Genomic DNA, 21,148 nt, shown 5'->3' on the forward strand with positions numbered 1-21,148 from the left:
AAAAAAAAAAAAATATATATATATATATATATATATATATATATATATATTTTTTTTTTAATGAAACCATGTAAACCTTTTTCTGGTACAACCTCAATACCATTATGAATCTTAAAATGAGCATAATATGGGCGCTTTAATGCCAGCTTATATAGAAAGCAGGTGGTCGCTGATGTAGAGCGTACGCATCATAAATACCATAAACCAGGCTAGACAATAGAAATGTAGCACACAAATACAGCAAAACAGGCAAACCACAAATCACAGGTGTTGTAGCTTGTTAAGGCCCTGAACCACTGCAGACTAAGTTGAATGCTGCATTTTTCACTTCCTCTGTTATTTGGGTTGTTTGGCTGGCTGTAGTTCGGACACATAAAGAGGCACTGTTCTATGGATAGATGACCACAAAAGACTCCACCAGCTGGAACTTCTCAATGTTTATTTTTGGATGCAAGATAGAACACAAACTAGGAAACATAGTGTTCAGTTGAAAAAGTATATAAAAAAGTAGTTAACATCTGTTTTATCTGTCATTTCTACGTTTTTAAAGGAAATGTGTTGTTTTTAAGCTTATGAATGTTGCCAGGGAGGAAAAATGCACCAATTGAAGTTAATCCAGCATATCTTCAAATGTGTCTCTTATCAGTGCTTACGTCAGCAGAGGATAATCTTTTACTGGGTACTAAGTGTACCAGCTTGTAAAGAGGGGCATAGATAGGGTTAATATGATCTTGTCTCTTTAAATTAGTTTGAAGTCTTACAGCAAAATTTCGGGCCAGCTGAGGTTAGAGTTGACTTTCTAAGTCTACAGTGCAGGGAGCACCATGTACTTTTGTGCAAGACTATTTAGAAACTTAATATACAGTCTCCAAAACCTCTATTGTAAGACTGACAAGCAGCAATTGAAGGAAATTTAATTGTATGCGGTATGTACTCTCTTTCTGATTGTCAGTGCATTTGCTGCATCATTAGAAATGTATGTACATTCCAGGTAAAAGAGGTATTTTTTTGGGAGCAACATTTGTGTTCTTCTATTCCCACCATCAGCCAGGTAAAGCGCTGTTGTCAACACAAGCAAAGGGGTAATTTGATATGATCTTGTCTCTTCAAATTAGTTAAAAGCCTTGCAGTTGCTGTTTTGGCCATGCATCTGAATTCAAGAAATGGCTTAAGAAGTAAATATAAACTACATAGAGTTAGAGTAGTTCAGTAACCCTGAAGATGTTGTCTTTGTATCTTTTCTTTTGTAAAGAAGTAACTAAAAGTGCAAAAGTATTGAGAGAGGAGCTTTACATATTAACTTCTGCTTCTATAAAATCATTTTACAGTTTCTCAATCAGTGTCTACAAAGACATACAATCTCTGGTTTACGTTTTGTTGCTGTTGTGAATGCACATATGCATTTTATGAATGTCCCAAGAGTTTGTAGCAATCTTTTATTTTCAATTTCAACTGTAATTTGTTGTGTATATGTAAGTACTGAAATGTGATTTTTAATGTTTTTTTTATTTGGAGAACGTAATGCTTAAAAGTAGCATTTTATTTACATTTATCTGACAACACATTGAAGTTGCTTTGAATTCACCTTTTTTTTTTTAAAGGTGTAACAGTCCAGACAAACTCATCTGTTGTGTATAATGCACAGAATAAACACTAGCTCTATTATCTGGGACAAACCTTATTTTCTTTGTATAACGTTTGCCTTCACAACTTCTTCTTGGGCTTTGACGTTTTTTTATTTCTATATATTTTTTTTCTTTTTTTTTACACTTCTTTTTCGGGAGCACTGAGTAGTGAAAGAGGAGGCTGGTAAATAATTGATCCTTGTAATTAAACACTCCAGCCAGGGATGCTGGGGCTGATTGACGGCCAGATATTAGGCCCTTGTCTCGTAAGGTTGCAAGTTTAGTCTGAGGTTATCAGTGGCCAGAAGAGTCTTTCTCCCTCTTTGCCTCATTACTTTCATGAGTAGAACATTTCATAGTGGAATGGTGGGTGGGGGTGTGGTGTGAAGACAGTCTGGGACTTCATTAGCCAAATGGGGTGCCTCAGTCTACACAGCACCAAATTGTTCAGCCTTGCTGAGCAGCCAACTCCTTTGTGGGTGCTTCACCTCACTGCCCTGTAGAGTTGTTTTAGCCCTTTCGTCTTAAACATTCTTCAGGTTCACTTGAACAACAACTTAAACAAATAAAGCAAACCTTCCTGCGTCTACCTGAGCAGATGGTGTCTATCATAGCCTAGCTCGAGTAATCCTCCCTCCCACCGTCCACACTATTTGCTCACCTTTTCAGTACCTTGCTTGCAAAGCTCTATATTTCACAATTTACAGTATATTGTCCAATAAAGCTTGAATTCTCCCTTAAACGTGTATACTACAAAATGTTGCCTTCACTATTGTTTGATTAAATTTACTGTAACGTGTTCGTGTGTGTGTGTGTGCGCTTGAAATCAGTTTACAACTGATGCATGCACATAACATCAAATAACTGTGTAGCTTTAATAACAATTATTGAAATTGTATAAATCTATAATCACATGCATCCAATATTGCTAAACTTAGTAAAAAATAAACTGAAACCCATCCTCAATGCTGAATTGATATTATTACAGCAGGTTTTATTGCAATATTTACATTTGTTCCTGGTGTGTGAGTGTGGGTATGCTAATCAGATACATGCCCTGTGGACAGCTGGATTTAGATGACTCATTCCTGCATCACATCTTCAGTGTGGTGTCTGTGTGAGGTCCAACTGCATTATCTCAGTGATCTTTCTTTTAAATATGTTCAGGGTGATTATATAAGAAAACAAGATTTTAGTATAGTTACTGTATCACTGCTATTGTTAGATTTATTTATATATATAGATAGATAGTGTTTCTACTTCTCGTCATACAGATAAACTATGCCCCCCATGATCTCAGCATAACTACAGAAACGTTTGAAAAAATATAACACAACATAGCAAAAAGACTGTTGACTAGGATGAGTTGATCCCTTTCTGAGAGTCTTTGGGTAGCCACCAAGATATCAGCATCCACTTAACCCTTGAAAAAAGATATTTGAAAAAAGCTGTTAATACGCACGCACACACACACTCACAAATGATCTAGGATTTAATTATCTTTTTTTGTTCATGTATGTATGTATGTATGTATGTATGTATGTATGTATGTATGTATGTATGTATGTGTATGTATATGTGTGTTTCTGTGTGTGTGTGTGTATGATATATATGTGTATGATATATATATATATATATATATATATATATATATATATACACACACACCACCCCATTATAGACAGTATACCAGCTGATTTGAACCATTTAGCAATTTTGTAAGCACATAATGTAATCTGAAAACTGCTGCCCTGGTAAAAAAAAAAAAAAAAAAAAGCAACTGATCTCAGCTTGTATTCTGTCCACGAACAAAAATGTCTAGGTGACACCAAACTTTTGACCGTTTGTGTGTGTGTGTGTAGGCTTACATAGATACAAGCTGAATATTTTAGTTTGTAACTTTGATACAAATTTTTATACCTTCCTGCAGTAAATTGTTTGTCATGTTAGACATGCTTCCTCTCTTGCGTGAAATTGTGTTTTAACAGCAATCTCAATTTGCAGTACCACTAAAGTCTACTTTGAAGCCCAGCCTCACTTACAAGGGCTACAACCAGGCTGCCATATTGTAAACACTAGAGATGTGTGGTAATGTGCTAGGAAGCGGGGATGTAGATGAAATATTTCTGATCTGCAAACCCCAGCCAACATGCACTTTCTTTTTGTGCAGTGTTATCAATGGTGCGGCCCATTTCACAAAAGCAATTTTTGAGCACTGTTTACACACAGAACGCAAATGGTGGCAGCGCCGCAATTCAGAAATGATTGTTGCCTTGAAATGCAGATACATTTGCGAGTCGTACAGGGCTCTCGTCGGCCCATGAGCTGCAAGTATGGCATTTGTTTTCACGATTGAAAACGGGTCCAAATTAGCAAGAGGAAATTATCTCATGTTGCAAATTGTAGCTTGCACACTTGGTGAATGGGGCCTCTGGCTCAAGGCAATGCAATGTCATCAGACAAGGTGCTGCGTTGTCCATTCGAATTCATGCAAGTTGCACGCAAACAGGGTAATTCTACTCTACCTGATGAGAAAATGATTGTTGTTGACTTTCCAGTTGTACAAACTATTATAAACTTGAGTCTTGTGGCCAATTTTAAAGTGAATATAATTTAAAACAGGTGTTATTTCTCTCACTGATCTTTCTCAACATGTGTTCCTGCAGCCTAATGATGTTTATTAAGCTGCTGTTGCACCTTTTCTGATAAACGTCAGTTGCAGTGACCTTATTTGTGTAACCAACATTATCTATATTCCCAGCAGCATCCAGATGAAGTGCTGTTGTTCTCAGCTGGAGTGCTCCCACTCCTTGCCTACTCTGTTTCCTGACTAATTTGTCAGGGAAGAGCATGCCCGCTCTACACTACATGACACTACTGACCTAAACCAGTAGCAGAAATTTCCTTGCTTCCTTCTTACTGTTCCTACCTTATGTCTGCCTCCACTGTTGAACCAGAATGTCCTTTCAGGGGCTCGCTAATTTTCTATGAACTACATTGCAGACACCTTGCATAAAATGAATGTCTGAACAACCTTCTTGGTTCTTCTTGAAAACACTGATGGGCACAATCTTCTCCCTTCTCAAGCATTTGGAGGAAAGCCATTCTGAGGACAATTGCATCCAAATCCCATGAGGCTTGCCTCAGCATTAGGTCAGTGCACCACTCTTAAACTTAATGTTTCATAGGCCAGATGTGCTTTGGCTCACAACACCTTCACCGCTTGCTGATAGGTACTTAAAGGAAATATACGGTATGTACACTGGCAGCAGTGCTAGATGTAGTACATTTCAGCCTCACTGGATCAGCAGCGTCCTGCTGAGAGGCAGCCCTCGCAGACAAACCTTGGCTGCGTTCATACCGGGAAACAGCAATCCGGCGATATGCTGCAGCGTGGTGTGGGAGTGTGACTTAAATGGCTTATTTGTGTGACGTCCTGTTGTGTTCTTTAACCCCCCCAATATTTCACATGTAGACCTAATACTTCACAATTACTGTTTTCTGTCAGATTGTTTATAGACATATACAAACTTTATTTCACATAGAAAGACAGAAAGAAAAAAGAAATGAGCTCTGTTGTTTGGCAAAATTCAGCAGTTACACAAACTCATGGTCAGTTCAGTGCTTGTTTCATTTTTTTATTTTAACCCCCACTGTGTTTTAACCTTTCTTGTGGCAGAGATAGAGTCAGTGATGTTTCCTGTTTATGGCACGGGACTCTCTCAACGCCTCAAAACCGACTGACAAGTCTAATAGCCAGTCACATTTGAATTTCTCAAAAAATTGACTCTGCCTCAACTTTTCTCCCCAGACTTTTTTTCCCCGAATCCCCCCCCCCCCCCCTGCAGTACGCCTCACCACAGCCTAAATGAGCTACACCAATTCAAAAGGAATGGAAATACCTGTTTTTTTTGTGAATACAGACTAACACTCCTGAGAATGATCACAACCCCACAAAGGCCAAAAAAAGGCCTATGTCAGAGTTTGACATCACATCAGAGCACATCTCTGATTTGTAGGAGCTTTGTAGGAGTAAATGGGAATGTCATTGACACTGAAGCAATCCGTAAATAACATATAAAACAATATAAGACATACTGGTATACTGTATGTCTACTTTTTTATTTTGTTTGCGCTGCACTACAAAGGTTCCCTCAGAGCTAACCCCTTCCCCCAAACCACCTCAACTCCTCCCCCACCCACCCAATTCCTTATTTTCTTTCATTTCGTCAACCCAGTCTTCAAAGTACTGGAAGCATCTTCTTAAATGCCTCTAGAAGACTTTTCCCTTTTACCACGCCTTCCACCACCAAGCCTTCATTTAGCGCAACTTCTCTTTGCACTCCCTAATGGACTTGGCCCTGTTCTTCTTTTGTCTTCCTTTAGTACCATGAAATTCACCTTCAGGAGAGGAAGCCATCATTCATGATGCTTCTTTACATTTTGTGAATATAGTTAGATGATTCCACCCCCTCTTTTCATTTCTTCTGCTTTCTCTCAGGCTTTATATAGTTTGCATTGTTTCCTTGGCACACTGTATTGACAGTAGTGTCATACTGAAGAGACATCTTTCAGAGCAGTGAAGAAGAGCAATGAAGCATGTAATCATTTTGAATAGATCCACTGCATCTTATTTGACCTTAATTCTTGTTTCCTTTTTAATAGCCTTTTGGCATTTCTGTCACAGTTTGTGGCGTTTTCCTGGAAGTTAGCAAACTACATTTTGTATTTTAACGACTCATTTGTAGAAATGTCAGAATAACAGCATAAGATGTCAGACAACCACACTGAAAACAAGAAGTTTCTATTTTCAGTTGTGACAGGCCTTTTAAAAAAAACATAGGTAGTTCAGTCTGCTTAAAACGCCCTATGTTTACATTCAGATCCAAAGCTAGAGGTAGTGTGACGTACAGGGCAGCAAAATGTCATAGGGAGGAGTAGCAATATATAGCATTTCCTTTAACAGTTGAGACCAGAGTTTGCATCTCCTCTCCTACCCACACTCAATGTTGATTTCTTTTAACGGTGAAGGGGACCTTACGCTAGTCTTACTCTAGTTGTCATGCCTAACATCACCATGTCTTTATCTTTATATTTTTGCAGTGCTTTTAAGAAAAACGTAAGAAAAACTTAAAAACGTTGATTAAAAGCTTCAACTGGAAGACAACACAAGGGTTAGGACGAGAGTGCTTTTCTGCACCTCCTCTTATTTTTGTCCAATTGCATATTGTGAGAAGTTTCCTGGTCAGCACTAGATCAGCATCAAGCGTAATATATTTATTTGTGTGAGCGTATTAGTCTTCTAAAAAATCCTATCCAGACAAGTTTTAACTCATAAAAATATTCAGAATAATATTTTGTCTGTTAGGATTTTTACACAAAAAAGTAAAATAACTTCAAAATTCTTCAATCCCTTTTACTCATTTTCCCTTATTTAAAAATCCAGAATCTATCAATATGAAAATGTTTTTGTTCAAAACATTTAACAGCTGGTCTCAAGACTTTTCCTATTTCACTGTAAAGTCCATTGTAGCACTAGAGGATTTGTTTCCACATCACAGCGATTGGTTTCCAAACTAGTCGTGATGTCACATAATCATGCTCGTAAGTACACATGTAAAACTGAGATTTAAGGTGAGCACATAGAGAGAATTTTTTTTCTCTCTTCAGCAGATGGCATGAAAACAGCTATCTATTGTCAAACTGCATGTACATTCTGCAAAGTGAAGCTTAAATATACAAGAGAAGAAACAATGAGGGAAACAGAATTTTGGAGGTGGAGTGGAGGAGGACTTTATTATTGCAACAAGTTTGCCAAAGCTTTATTTTGGCTTGTCACTAATAGAGTGAAACAATAATGTGAGTTTGAAAGTGAATTTGTTGAAGAGGATGTCAAGTAAAATACAAAAATATAGTCCCTCTAAGATATTTACGTACCAGCTCAGTTGTGACAAATGTGATTTGATTAGACTAATAAAAGTAATGAGGAGGATTTCACACAGAGTCACCCTCTTGCCCCTATTTTCAACCCCAAACTAACCTGCTAGACTGTGGGAAACATTACTTTAATTTTTATAATTGACTGCTTTGCTTTTTAAAGTGTGCATTCAGCAATATAAATGTATCTCAGTACATCTCCAACCTGCAAGACAAAAACAGACAGTTTGGCTAGGGGGTGGGGTGTGGGGGAGAGGGGGTTGGAGGAGAGTGATGACTCATGCACACAGTAGAGGTCCCTCCCTTTCCATTTTCTTTCAGTGTCCAATCAGTTCTTTTCCATTGGTCACTCATTGCCTCCAAATCAGATGGCTTTACTATCTTGTGTAAAAAACACTTTATTTGCAAAGGCTTAGAACTTGCAAGGTAAATACAAATTTCACATTCAGATCACTTTGACACACAAACCTATGCTTGATAATATGATTACCCTACATTATGTTTTGGTTCAGACCAGGCAGGGTCTTGCAGTGGCCCCAAATTCAACTGAAACACGCATGAACACATTTTGTAACACTCCAGAACAGATTTTAAAGTTTCTACTTTATCCACATTGAACTCTGTTTTAATTTTAACAGAAAACAGTTCTCTATGAAGCTAGATGAATTCATAATTTTCTTAAATGCAATTACTTTAAGATTACTTTTTCAGAATGCAAGCCGCCTATAAAGCGGCAGAAAGACTAATCGTTGCCTTGGATTGCCCACGTACAGTGAATATTGAGTTATTTGCCTCATAGTTTCAGAGACGATACAAGTGCCTACCATCCCTGTTTCTCTGGGGAACTCCTCAACACCACTGTGGTGTAAGAGCCAGTCTCAGGACTCCTTGAAGTGGGCGGATGCTTGACATGGGCTTTATGAGCTTTATGTAGAGGAGGACAGGGACCGGGGTTTTTTCTTTTTGCAGGCAGATTTATTGAAAAATACAACGGAGGAAACCATAGAACAAAGGCAGAGCTGGTAAGAATTATCTGAAAGTTGTGTTGAGAAAAATGAGTAAATAAAGGAAAAGAAGGAAAAGAAAGAAATACGAATCTTAGGTAGATCCTTCCAGGTCAAAATTGGCATGGTTGTTGTAAACGACAATTGTGTCAATTAAATTTTTTTTAAATGCAAGATCACTCCAAAATTGAGCAACACATTATGTAAAGGAAGGTGCTGGGGAGTGACTGGTGTTTTCGTTTGGCACTGATAACATCTAGGAAGAACTCCAGGGGCTTGGATAACGTTGCACAGTCTTAGCTTATGTCCCCCATCAAGCTAAACAATCTAGGTATTGTAGGAAGTTAAAACAATAGTTTTTAATGCAATTATTCCAGTAAGACAAATAACCAACCAACCAACCATCCATTAAATTAGGATCCATTAGGGCTTCTAATCCGGCATCCTACGTCAGCGATTACGACCCCAAATAGTGAGAAAGTTATTTTTAATCGAAGCTTAAAACTATTGACCGATTCCACAAACATTTCAGTTTGTTACACCAGTGGGTAATTACGGACAGATGTTGGTTAACCATCAAACCTGCCAACATGTTTCATAGGCTTGCGCCTCAATTTAATTTGGTACTGATTTGTATGATTGAATTGCAATAGCTTGGCCAGGTATACTTAATAAAGTGGCCACTGAATTTATTCATAGCAAAAATATATTAACATTAGTATTTAGGGATGTACCAATCTGATACTGATATCAACCAATACTAAGTCAAAAAGCTGGACTGGGAATCTGTGACAATGGAGCCGATCTATGTTAACGTCTTGTTTTATACTGGAAATTTTAATTAATAAAAAAATACTTAATTAAGTTTTGACCAATATCTAAAGGTCCTGTCATGGAAAATGTATTCAGGTCCTTTACTTAAGTAAAAGTACTAATACCACACTGTGAAAATACTATACTCTGTAACAAGTAAAAGTCCTGCATTGAAAATGTTACTTAAGTAAAAGTACTGTATGTTAGTAACACCAGGAAAAAGTACTTAAAATATTTAGAGTAAAATGACTCGATGCAGAAAAATCCTCAGTTTGAAACTGAAAACGATCAAAACAGTTCTTTCAATCAACCAAGTGTTTAATGGTCTAATCATTTCAGTATAATACAACATTGTATTTAAAATTTTGTTTTGATGTTGATGTGTTAAGTGTAGTTGTCGTGTTGCTCATTCCCAAATACAGGAAAAACTGCTTTTCCTTTCCAGTTTACCTAACCTAAGGGACAATGTTGAGTATCCTCTGACAGCTCCCATATCCCTTGCTGTCCCAGGATCAGCACCTTGGACAGTGATCCTGGCACACTTAGGTACCAAATGTTGAAAATAATCCACCTGAGCTGAAAGCAGGAGGATCCAATGATTTAGTCTCAAATTTCCCCCACAGTTGATTATTATTAATATATTATTTTTAGATTAATTAAGTTTTCAGTTCACTGTCTGGTTGTCATCCAGGAGCCTCCAGACAGATACAGTCTCATTAACCAGAGTCCCTGTTCGTGCCCCTATTGGAAAAATAAAAGCACAGGAGAAAAAAGTGGGTCAACATATCTTAAAACGAAAATTCACATAGCTCTTACAGTTTCATATTGGCTCCCTGTGAGAGCTAGCTTTGCTTGCATACAATTACAAAATATCTTTTACTTAGGAAATTCACATTTGTAGGATGTTTAAAAGAGTTTTATCTTGCCTTTGTTCAGGTATCCTGCTGCTATTTTGTCAAATTATTAAATTCATTTCATGACAGTTTTAATCCCTTGCTTATTTTCCCCCATTCCAGTAACCAGTATATCAGCCGCACACTCATGTAGTGCAGGCATAAAATAACTTTTGTGTTTGTTAAAGTCGAGCCATAGGGTGGTCCATAAATTTGCGTTACAGTGCTGTCTAACAGTTCATGAGCTAGTATTGTTGTCTTGTTGAAGTATCTTCATAACTGTGTTTATTTCTTGGATTTGTTATACGTATAGATTTTTCATTTTTTTCTGGAGGCCCCCGTTATTCCATTTTATTTCGGAATTTCCTGTTCCTCGCAATTTGTAACAATAGATAAAGAAACTAAGGACTAGCCTGGAGGGGTAGGTGGGTTTGTCTTTACTTGTCTAAACAGGACAATTTATTGTGTATTATGGTTACATAGTGTATTGTTCTGGTGTTTACCATTTCCCTGTGTCTGTGAAGTACTTTTTCTTATAACCAAGTAGGACATGTAATAAAGCAGCGTAACTGACTGTTGACATATTTCACATCACAAAGTTACTTAGTGCAACTTACGTAGACCGTAAATGACATTTCAAACAAATGTCATATACACTATTGATTTCCTTGATTTTCCACAAATACAGATAATAAGCTGCTTTATGTCCATGGAGTTATGCACCTTTAGGAGTCTTTCCTGATTTTAAAGCAAGGTGACACCAGAAACATAAATACACTTAACCATGCCTATGTGTTTCATAACAGCCCAGATTGTGCCTGAAATTGGCCATATATGGTGTTGGGTGAGACGGCGACAAACAGACTCGCCAGCTTCCTGAAATTGTTTAGATAGTTTTCCCATATGTCCTCTGCCTTGTGCTAAACTGAGAGCACACACTTCTGTAGACCAATAGCCTATGTCCTGTTGAATCCAAAAAAGGGATGTCTCCAGTAAAAAGACAAAACATTGAACACTAGACTAAGGAATGCTTCGTTAGTATTGTAACTTTGTCAACAGTTTGACCCTTAAAAGAAAGCTACTGAAGATACTCCGGCATTAAGAAGCTGAATATATTTTTCTCAGAAGTTATGTGCTTAAAAATGTCAATGTCCATGGCTGCCATTGAAAGCTGGACAGCCCCATCTTTTCTGTGTCTCTGTGGATAGGGCCGTGCAGTATATGATACACATTTACTGCCAGTCTCTGTTAGTCTATGGCTCTTTGGTTGCTCTCTTTCCCAGTCAAACACTTCTTTCCTCAGGGGAAGATTATTGACTTTCAGTTGCAGCTTGCTGTTGCTTCCTTCGGAAAATCATGTCACCAGCATTTAATAAACAATTAGATCAAGATTGGCACTTTGATTAATCAAAGATTAAATGGTGATGTGATAATTGAATAATCATGGTGGTCACAAATGGGATTTTTTTTATTGCTTTTAACGGTGGCATTTCATTCTAAGTGGAATACATTAGTTTGCAGGACAAAACAAGCAATTGAAAATATCCCTTTGGGTCGGGTATCATCCTGGGAGCATGAATTGTTAAATCAATCATTAGTTGCAACTCTAGTTGTGAATTTCTTAAAAATATGTTTTAACATGTCAGTAGGATTTCCATTGTAGCCCTGTATTTAGTTTGATCTCCTGCAGTGTTCACCTTGATCAGCATTCTAATAACTGTGTGTATATGTTGGTAGATGTGGGAACATTTCCCGCTAAACAAACCGTGTGACACAGCCTGCTTGTTTAAAAGATGTAAAAAGAAACGCAGTGAGTGACTGACACTGACAAACAACATACATAAAAATAAAAATGATTTGTCTGATCTTGTTTGAAAAAAGTAAAATAGGCTCGAATGTTGTTGTATTTGGACACAGGCCAATGGCTGTAGCTAACTGACTTTTGCAATTTGGGTGACCAACGAAGCAGTACGGTGCCATCTTACAAAAAAAATAAAAAATAAAAAAATAGGGCCTCAACTGGGACAAAAACAAAAGTCAAAAAAGTACAATAAATAAATAAGGTAAACAACATAACCTCTTCTCTATTATGTAAAAACTATGTTGCTTCCAACGTTAGTGTGCATAGAATGAGTGTTGTTTTCTCTTAGCTCTTTCAGTCTAATGAATACATAATTAGATAAATCTGTTAAACGCCACAACCATATAAACAGACACAGGGCCCCATTTAGAAAGTGGGTTTTGTGAAAACTCGCTAGCAGGTTTTCATAACTAACCCTGGCTCAAAGGTATGAAAACATGTGGAGAACAGATTTATTTAAATAAAGAACATGCTATCAATTCATCAATAATGTGTGTAGTGTATGGTTGTGTGTAGGTCTAGCAATGTTCCGCATAAGTAACTCAACCCAAAGCCCAAACAAACCAAGCAACTTTGAGGAGGGAGAGCGGAAGAGTGACTGCTCAGGCACTACTATTTATGGACATGTCACTTTATCCATGTGTCAATCATCAGTCCGTATTAGCCAATCCCCAGATCCCAGCAACCAAAGGGACGTATTAGGTTTTGAGGCCTAGGAGCCATCACACCCCTTATAATCCAATGTATTATACTCCTTTACCTCCCCATGTGTAAAAAAAAAACCCAACAACAACCAAAACAACAACAACAACCCAATATGCCTTTGTATTATTGAAGTACAAATGTAGGAAACTAGTATAATTTTTCTTGTTGTTCATCATGTTGTTGAATCAAGTCAAATCATCCACCTCACCCACCTTTTAACTAATAGTCTAGCAGTTGTAATGCATTTAGAATTCTGTCTTTTTCATCTGCTGCCTCATTTGTTCCATTTCTAGATCTTCTTTTAAAATATTATATCAGAAATAAGATACAAATTGTATCATGGTGCACCATCATTTACACAGTTAGATGTAAGGTCATCAACAGCAAGGCCTCTCTTCTATTGTGACAGCTGACAATGTGTCTTTATCATGCTCCTGTTATAATTTGTTTTTGTGTTCTAATCTTTAATCCATTATGAACCATCTGTGGCGTCTTAAGAGTACTTATAGCTGCATGATCTCTTATAGCAGGCTCCGGCAGATATATTACTCCATCTGTAACAGAAGATGAAAATGATAAGTGCCCCCACTGAATTAGAATTTAGTTTTTACAACAGTGCAGGCCACATCACAAATTCCCAAATAAATATCTCAGTTGTGTCCGCAGACAAGCTTCCTCCACAGAAGCCTTGAGCAATAGGTTGGTCACTGTTCTGACTGAGGACCATCTCTTCAACCTCTGTGAGTGCTGGTGGTGGACTTTCTCTGTTTTATTCTTTTGGCCCGTGTGGCCTCAGAATAGCCGTCAAAAGTACGTTTCAGTCTGTCAACCCAAATTGGCTACCTGGCCCGTCGGCCGTTTCTGCTCACTGCTGTTGATATGTGCTTTGTGCCTTCTGTCACTCTTCTTCGCATATTTATTTTTGACTTTAATCAAATCATGTCCTCTCAACCATTTTAAAAACCGCAGATCCTTAAGGTTCATGATACCATTCACCAAATCAGAACTTATATTTTGAGGGACCATGAAAATCAGCAACACATTTCATAGCAATAATCCCTTCATTAGTGTGTACAACACATATGTGTACCAATGTGTTGGACCAACAGGAGGACTGAGCTTTGACTCGTAGACTATTATAGACATTGCGATCCTTGTAGCCATGTTTTGCAAATCTGTAAATGACAAAATCCCACTTTATTTCCTTATTGGTGAAATAAAACTTCATACCACTGGATGATTTAATGATCCTTATGTGAGCTCTGACAAAGTTCTGTAACAGCTAGGTCACTTCTTCCTTCACAAAATTCCAGTAACTAATTCCTGTTTCCTATTAGCATACTCAAAAGGGGACACCTACAAAAAAAGTAATGCTAAAGTATTTTTAAGTCTCTTGTATATGTACTATATGTATGACAGTCTATGAAAAAGTCTGGCCTTTCTTTATGGCTTCTAAGTGCCCCCGATAGGATTTGTTCATTCGTTAAATCTACAAACTCTAGATGGGTGTTTTAGAAGCAAATGCGGAGTTTTTAACTGCGTCTAGATGTGTCTTGTCTTAACTAGCTCAAATACCTCCTCAAGTGCCTTTTATTTAAACCCATGCCAAACGAGTACAAACAGCACTGAATAGATGAGGATTGAAAGTATTTGTCTGTAACTCTGCAGCATTCCTGTAACAAAAGAGAGATTATCTTGGCATATCACTCGTTCACTTGCTCTCCCATACTCTAAGACACAGGTAGTATGTTTGGTACACTCTAAAAGGAGGTAGGTGCATAGACTGTACGGGAGGCACAAGGCTACTTGCATGCTCACCATCAACATAATCTCTTGACAGAGTAATTGTGGGAAGCTTTCATGCCTTTTTAGTTTGTCTGCTCTCACTGGCCATCTGTTTTGTGCACCCCACCTCCACCTCCTACTGGACTAACACACACACTTATCACACTAGTTTAAATAAAGTACAGAGGAAAAACGTGTTCACACCCTTTTTCAAGAAAAGTTGAAATCAAAAAAATCAAAAAAGCTGTTCAATGGTAGTTCAAAAGTAATTTGATTATCTTAAAGGTGTGAGATTTAAGTCCAGGGCACAAAGGCAATGGCCAGTTAAGTAGGCACTTCACTACAGTGAATTTCAGTAGATAAAACCTTTTTAATTACCCTAATCTTAACCTCCACCGTCATTTCTTCCTACTATGCTCTTCTGCCACAAACCGGCTAAAATTTGTGCACACTTGTATCTTGCCATGAACTTTGTGTGACAGAGAAAGAAATGCAAACCGGCTACCTCCACTCTTGCCATGGCAACGGACGCGACAAGAAAAGTGATCCTTTACCTGTGTATCTGTCTCCCTAATGGTCTGTGTGTTAGTGTAACAAGATCTGTAAAAACTCCCCTCAATGACATTTTAGATCCCCCACTGTAACTGACCTGGGCTGTGGAGTCACAAGTAGGATTTAGGTGAGTACTCAGCCTTCTCTCAGGTTCCTGTTCCCCTTTTCCTAATGAATTCAACCATAAGAAGACTTGAGATGAGGCCACTTTTTCCACATGGCCAGGATATTATTTACTGTTGTATGAGCTGTCTTATGTTTGCAGATTCTCATAAATGCAAAAATCTGACTTTCCCCACATCATATGTGTTTGTAAAATCTCTCAAAATAGATCCTCTTATGAGTGGTTTTGATTTAACGAGAGTCTATAATGTGTTTACCTTTTTCTTTTTTGGGAAGAAAAGCTCTCATTGAGAATTCTGTGGGCTAACTGCTGAAGTGTCCCGCATTATAGCACCTTGCAGCTTCACTGTTGGACTGCACCACTCGGACTACTCCTAACTCTCCTATTCCCTCTGCTGGGAAAGGCAAATATTACACACAACAAGTTCTTCAAAACACAAATTACAGCAATTACTTACTTACTGTATTTTTACTTTAAGTTTCATTTCTGCATATAGAGACTGAGCTGATCCACAGTGTGTTCTGGTTTAATTCCAATCTGCTGCTTTCTCTAGGAAGGCCTGGTCTAGGTGAGAGCCTCGCTGACACCCCACTGTATGAAATATCAATGTGCATGACTCACTCCCAAGTTTGGTGTCAATCATCATCGCAAATGCCAAACCTATTATCACCAAATCTTTTCAAGAAGTTGTTTTGTCCATCTGGTGGCAGAAGCAGCAGCCTCATTGAAAAAGAAGGAAAGATTTTAAGGCTTTTGAAGAAGCTTGTTTTCCCTCAGGGTGAGGAAACTATTCTCAATTTACTTTGTAAATGACCTTGTAAACATCCAATTCACCATTTTTGGTTACAGACACTACGTGTGTGTGTGTGTGTGTGTGTGTGTGTGTGTGTGTGTGTGTGTGTGTGTGTGTGTGTGTGTGTGTGTGTGTGTGTGTGTGTGTGTGTGTGTGTGTGTGTGTGTGTGTGTGTGTGTGTGTGTGTGTGTGTGTGTGTGTGTGTGTGTGTGTGTGTGTGTGTGTGTGTGTGTGTGTGTGTGTGTGTGTGTGTGTGTGTGTGTGTGTGTGTGTGTGTGTGTGTGTGTGTGAGAAAAAAGAGGTAAAACTTGTATTAAACCCATAAAGATGGACAGTATCTGTTCTCAGTGCAGCAAACATACAAATGAAAATAAACTTACAGTATTTATATTTTTAACCAACCACCTCTAACAATATTGAGCATCAGTTGGCAGTCTGTTGTATCAGGCTTTACCTTTGTTCTTTTGGCTACAGCTTCCTCAAGATGACAAAACAATGTTGTGACAAGTGCTGCACCATCCAGTAGAGGACCAGTTTGTCTCCTGGTTGCTTGTGTCGACTATTTCGATAAAAGTCAGCCTACTTTGCTGTTTGTGTTTTCGTTTTCCTTTTTTGTATTGAATAGCACAGCAGGCAAGTTCATTATGCGTGTGACTCATCCCACTAGCCCACACCCCCTCCCCATCTGCTGCTGTGCGCTGGAAAGAAGAGGGAACCGCCATTGATCACTTCTTCCCTCACACATGCACGCACACACCCCACCTTTAACGTCACTATCGATCGTCATGTTTAATGTTTTTTGCGGGGAATAGCTGGCATTTCCTTTTCTGTCATTTTACATCTGTTCCCCACCATTTGCTGATATTATAATAAATCACAGTGCAGGAATGTAAACAATAAAAAGTAAAGCATAATCCAAGTAAAGCATGATAAAGGGAAAGCAATTTGTTTTTGTAGCAGTGGCAGTCAGCAGAGATGACAAAAGTACAGATTCTTGTGTTACAAATACTCTGGTAAAAGTAGAAGTACTGATTTAACTTCTTTACTCAAGTAAAAGTAACAAAGTACAGACTTTAAAATTTATTTAAAGTGTAAAAGTAGCCTTGCAAATGACAACCGTTCTTTATGCTACATACAGGGAAGCTACATGGACCCCACGCATTTTACTAGAGTACAAGCTGAGAAACTTTAGTGGACATAGGAAAAAAAGCTCTTTATATGCTATTGGCTACATTGTAAATGGATGTCTTCTAATAGGCCTAAAACATCACATAAATGATTATTGTGACAGAGACTGGGACTCCAGGTTAATAAGAATCTGACTGAGTAGCAAGAAAAGAATTCAGGTGTGATTGAGTGAGAATTCAGAGATCCAGTTTCTCTTTTTAAATCTTGCCCTTAACATTTAAAGGAATCTACATGTATGTGTGTGTGCTCAAATATGGCTTCTGGAAAGACTATAAAGGATAAAATATTATCAATCAGGGGCCCGCGTCACTGGAAGACATTGATTGACAGCCGGGGCTCCCTATCGCATTTTCATTACAATCTCAGCAGTCCCACGTGCAGCCACTGACCAAGATGGAGCAAGAACTGGTCAAATTCATTACCGTTTTTCTGATATGAAGACGAGACGCATGTGACTCGAGCATCTCACATTTACGTGCGATGAAAGGCTGTGCAAAACATTTCAGACCTTCCTGCCAACCTGTAGACATTTTAACATCAATGTAAGCTGTAAAGTTGCCGCTGTTTGTGCTTGCTGCAGTAGGCGGGGCTACTGCTCCGTTCCCCCTGTGACTGACGTGCGCTCTCACACACACACACACACACACAAATACATATGTGGATGCAGGGGAAAAACGCAGATGAGATGTACAGGATGACCTAAATTGAGGACCGCATTATTGTAGCCCCCGTACTAGGCCTACAGCAATGTCCACGAGTAGGCTACCATGAATAGGACAGGATAAGATCATAGAGAAACATCATTTCCTGTTTTTCACCTTCATGAGTAAAAACAAAAAATGTCTGGTAAAAAGTGACAGTGGCAGGTGGTCAAAAAAGTTAACTTCAGGCCCAGATTAGGACTGTATTTATAGCTGAACATGGTCATGGGTAGCTCTGTTATGGCTGTGTGTTTGTGTGTGGTTCTACAAAGAAATAAATAACATTGCTAAGGCTACCATACACAAGGCATTGGAATCATATATGCTAGCAAATACTTACAAACCCACTATTACATTATCTAAATGCGGAATAAGTGTAGCATGTAAGTGATGCACCTAAAATACAAACGTGAGCAAGGACGTTCAACAGTAGCCATTGTATCGAATTAATTAACCGGCGGGTGCAACCTAGCCTAGCATGTCCGCGCTATTCTCCGAGATGCATTCACAGTCACTCCTAATAGACAAACTTTTGATTTAACAAGACAATTTTGTAAAATGTAAGGAGTAGAAAGTACCGATATTTGGGTAAAAATGTAAGGAGTGTAAAAAGCTGGCACAAAATAAATAGTAAAGTAAAAATATCTGAAAAATCTACTTGAGTACAGTAACAAAGTATTTGTATTCCGTTACTTCCCATCTCTGACAGATCTGATCTCTGTCAGGAAACATGCCTGGACAGGAGATGATTTCTGCTTTGCAAGTGTTAATCCATGGATACAGCTGAGTTCACATCTACCCGATTAACTGCAAAGCTGCTGTGGTAGAGTGGTTGGCAGGTTATTGAACATTCCCTTGATAAATTAATTTCCCCCCTCCCTCCCTTTCATGATCTGATTAGTAAATGGTGTTCCACAGTTAATACATGCTTGTAATACAGTAACATGCAACTACAAAAATATTCTGTTTTAGTTATTTAAACATTTGCAAAGTAAGACTTCGTTAATACAAAGTGCACAGTGCAAGGTAAAGGTAGCCTTTGTTGATTTTCAACCAAACACTGCTTATACAGCTGAGTGCTCTAGGGATTGTTTTCTCATGCATCTTTCTTCGGCCAACCTTTAAGTTTTTTCAGCAGATATCAATTTTCACACTTGTTTTTGAATAAATTAACACAATGTTTTCTAGAGTAACCAAATGGTTATAGTGATCACTATTTCCTCAACAAGACAACCAAACAACTGTTTTTAGGTTTTGTTTGAGAGACAATGAAGTAGACTGTGAACATCAATTATTTGAAATCATTTAAATATTAATAGGTTTAATTTCTGTCATTGAAAAACAATGAAAATGTTTAAATCAACCACAGCATTTCCTGCATAAATTAAAGACACATTGGGAAAAAACGTTTTGTAAGTTTGGTGGCTTTAGGTTTTCACTACAAACGATAACAATTATTTTTTGGTGGTGATGTATCAAAAATTCTCTTCATTGTGGTAAAAGGTAGAAAAATCTGCCAAAAAAACCCACCAAGACTGCAGCAATGCAGTGAGAGGGCCCTATTTTCCCCATTCAGGTGCAAGCTGCGCAGAGCAGTAGGTCTTGAGTGTAAAGTGCAAAAGGTCTGGTTGAAGTGGAAAATAAATCGGAGGGTGTGACGATAATTAAATACACTAGTGTTAGCCAGTTGCTTCTGGTAGTTGGAGAGTGATTAATGTAATAGTTCACTTGCATTTTAGACATTACTCCGTCATTGCTGGGCATTTGTTCCACGGTTCCAGTCCTACAGTAATACTGCTGTGGGACTTCAAAAATAAAACAAGGTAAATAATCGTCATTTTCCAGAACTTGCAAGACAGTAAAGCAAATTTAAATAATGATTAAACAAATGCTGGCTGTGTCGTGTTTATCTTCTGTCACTGGGGGTTTTCTCTCAGGTGAACTGTTCCCACAATGCATTTTTCATCTGACACAGGGCAGAACAACATAACAAAAAAATAACTATAAAATACATACAATGAATATGAAGGACAGCTGAAGGTCTACACATCTTCCGCAGCAGGCTTAAAAAAACCCATCTCTTCCTACTGCACCTTAGCTAAGATACATGTGCACACATGTGCTCAGTTCTTGCTGTTTGGAGTTATTACCTTCATGGTTGAATACATTTATTGGAAGTCGCCTTGGATAAAAGCATCAACTAAATTAAATGTAATGTAATAATTTGCAATTATGATTTATATTATACTATGATCTAAGTATGACTAACTATGATCATCACACTTCCAAAGACAACCTTCTTTATCAGTCTACTGTTTGTATATATGAATATTGAGGAAGTCTACCTTACACTTTTGCTTATATCCTAAATTTTGAGTTAATTCCAGCATTAGAATTGACATTAAGTACCCTTAGATAATAAAGATTCCTTTAAAATTACCCTTGTCCATGCGTAAGTGTGAATTAAACTCTTAAATCAAGAATTACCATTGTGATGATAAGGTGATGATGATTAATTGTGTGTATATGGAGCCCTGGTGTGAGAAGAATGTGTTGTTTTCTTGCTTTCTCGCATGTAGGTGGTCCTGGACATGACATTTGGAGGTGGCGGTCATACCAAAGCAATACTGAATATGGTTCCTGAAGTCACAGTCCTGGCCTTAGACCGAGATCCTACAGCCATTTCTCTGGCACAGCAGTTAGCCAAGGAATACTCGTGAGTGATTTTTTTGAAAACATCAACTAGACCAAAACACAAGTAAAAGCCTATATGCTGTCTAGACAAATGTTTGTAACCTACTATTCATGTTTATTGTGGCAGCTGACCGCCTGACCATCTTGAGCAGAGTTTGGTTTGTGGTCATTATTTCTGAAAACATACTGTAGTTGTAATATTGTATTGCTGTTCTGCTGTATTTCTCACTTGTTGCCTGCGCCCGATCAGATACTGCTCACCAAGATACAGCCCCTGAGTTTCTCCATCCAATCAAATCCATTCTTCCTTCTTAACTTAAAGCTTTCTTCCCCCACGCAAAGCTGGTGGGCCCGGCATGTCATTTGTCAGAGTAAGGGCCCACGCCTGCAGTGTGAAGGAGATGCTGCCTCCCACGGAGGATCTATAAGATATGAAGGGGGGTGGGAAGTAGAGAGAAGCCCTGAGAAGTTAA

At 38.2% G+C, this 21,148-nt stretch overlaps 1 protein-coding gene across 3 annotated transcripts in view; it reads left to right on the forward strand.

Annotated features, from left to right (window-relative positions):
- Nucleotides 1-21,148, forward strand: part of mettl15 (methyltransferase like 15) — a 55,892-nt gene that overhangs the window by 9,125 nt on the left and 25,619 nt on the right. For all 3 annotated transcript variants that reach the window (XR_004657049.1, XM_034874755.1, XM_034874745.1), the window contains one exon: nucleotides 20,561-20,697. Coding sequence is in view for 2 of the 3 variants with exons in the window: in XM_034874755.1 (XP_034730646.1) it covers nucleotides 20,561-20,697 (137 nt within the window). In the remaining variant the exon portion in view is untranslated. The remainder of the gene's footprint in view (nucleotides 1-20,560; nucleotides 20,698-21,148) is intronic.

Source organism: Etheostoma cragini, chromosome 1 (genome assembly GCF_013103735.1).
Source record: "Etheostoma cragini isolate CJK2018 chromosome 1, CSU_Ecrag_1.0, whole genome shotgun sequence".
Lineage (NCBI taxonomy): Eukaryota > Metazoa > Chordata > Actinopteri > Perciformes > Percidae > Etheostoma > Etheostoma cragini.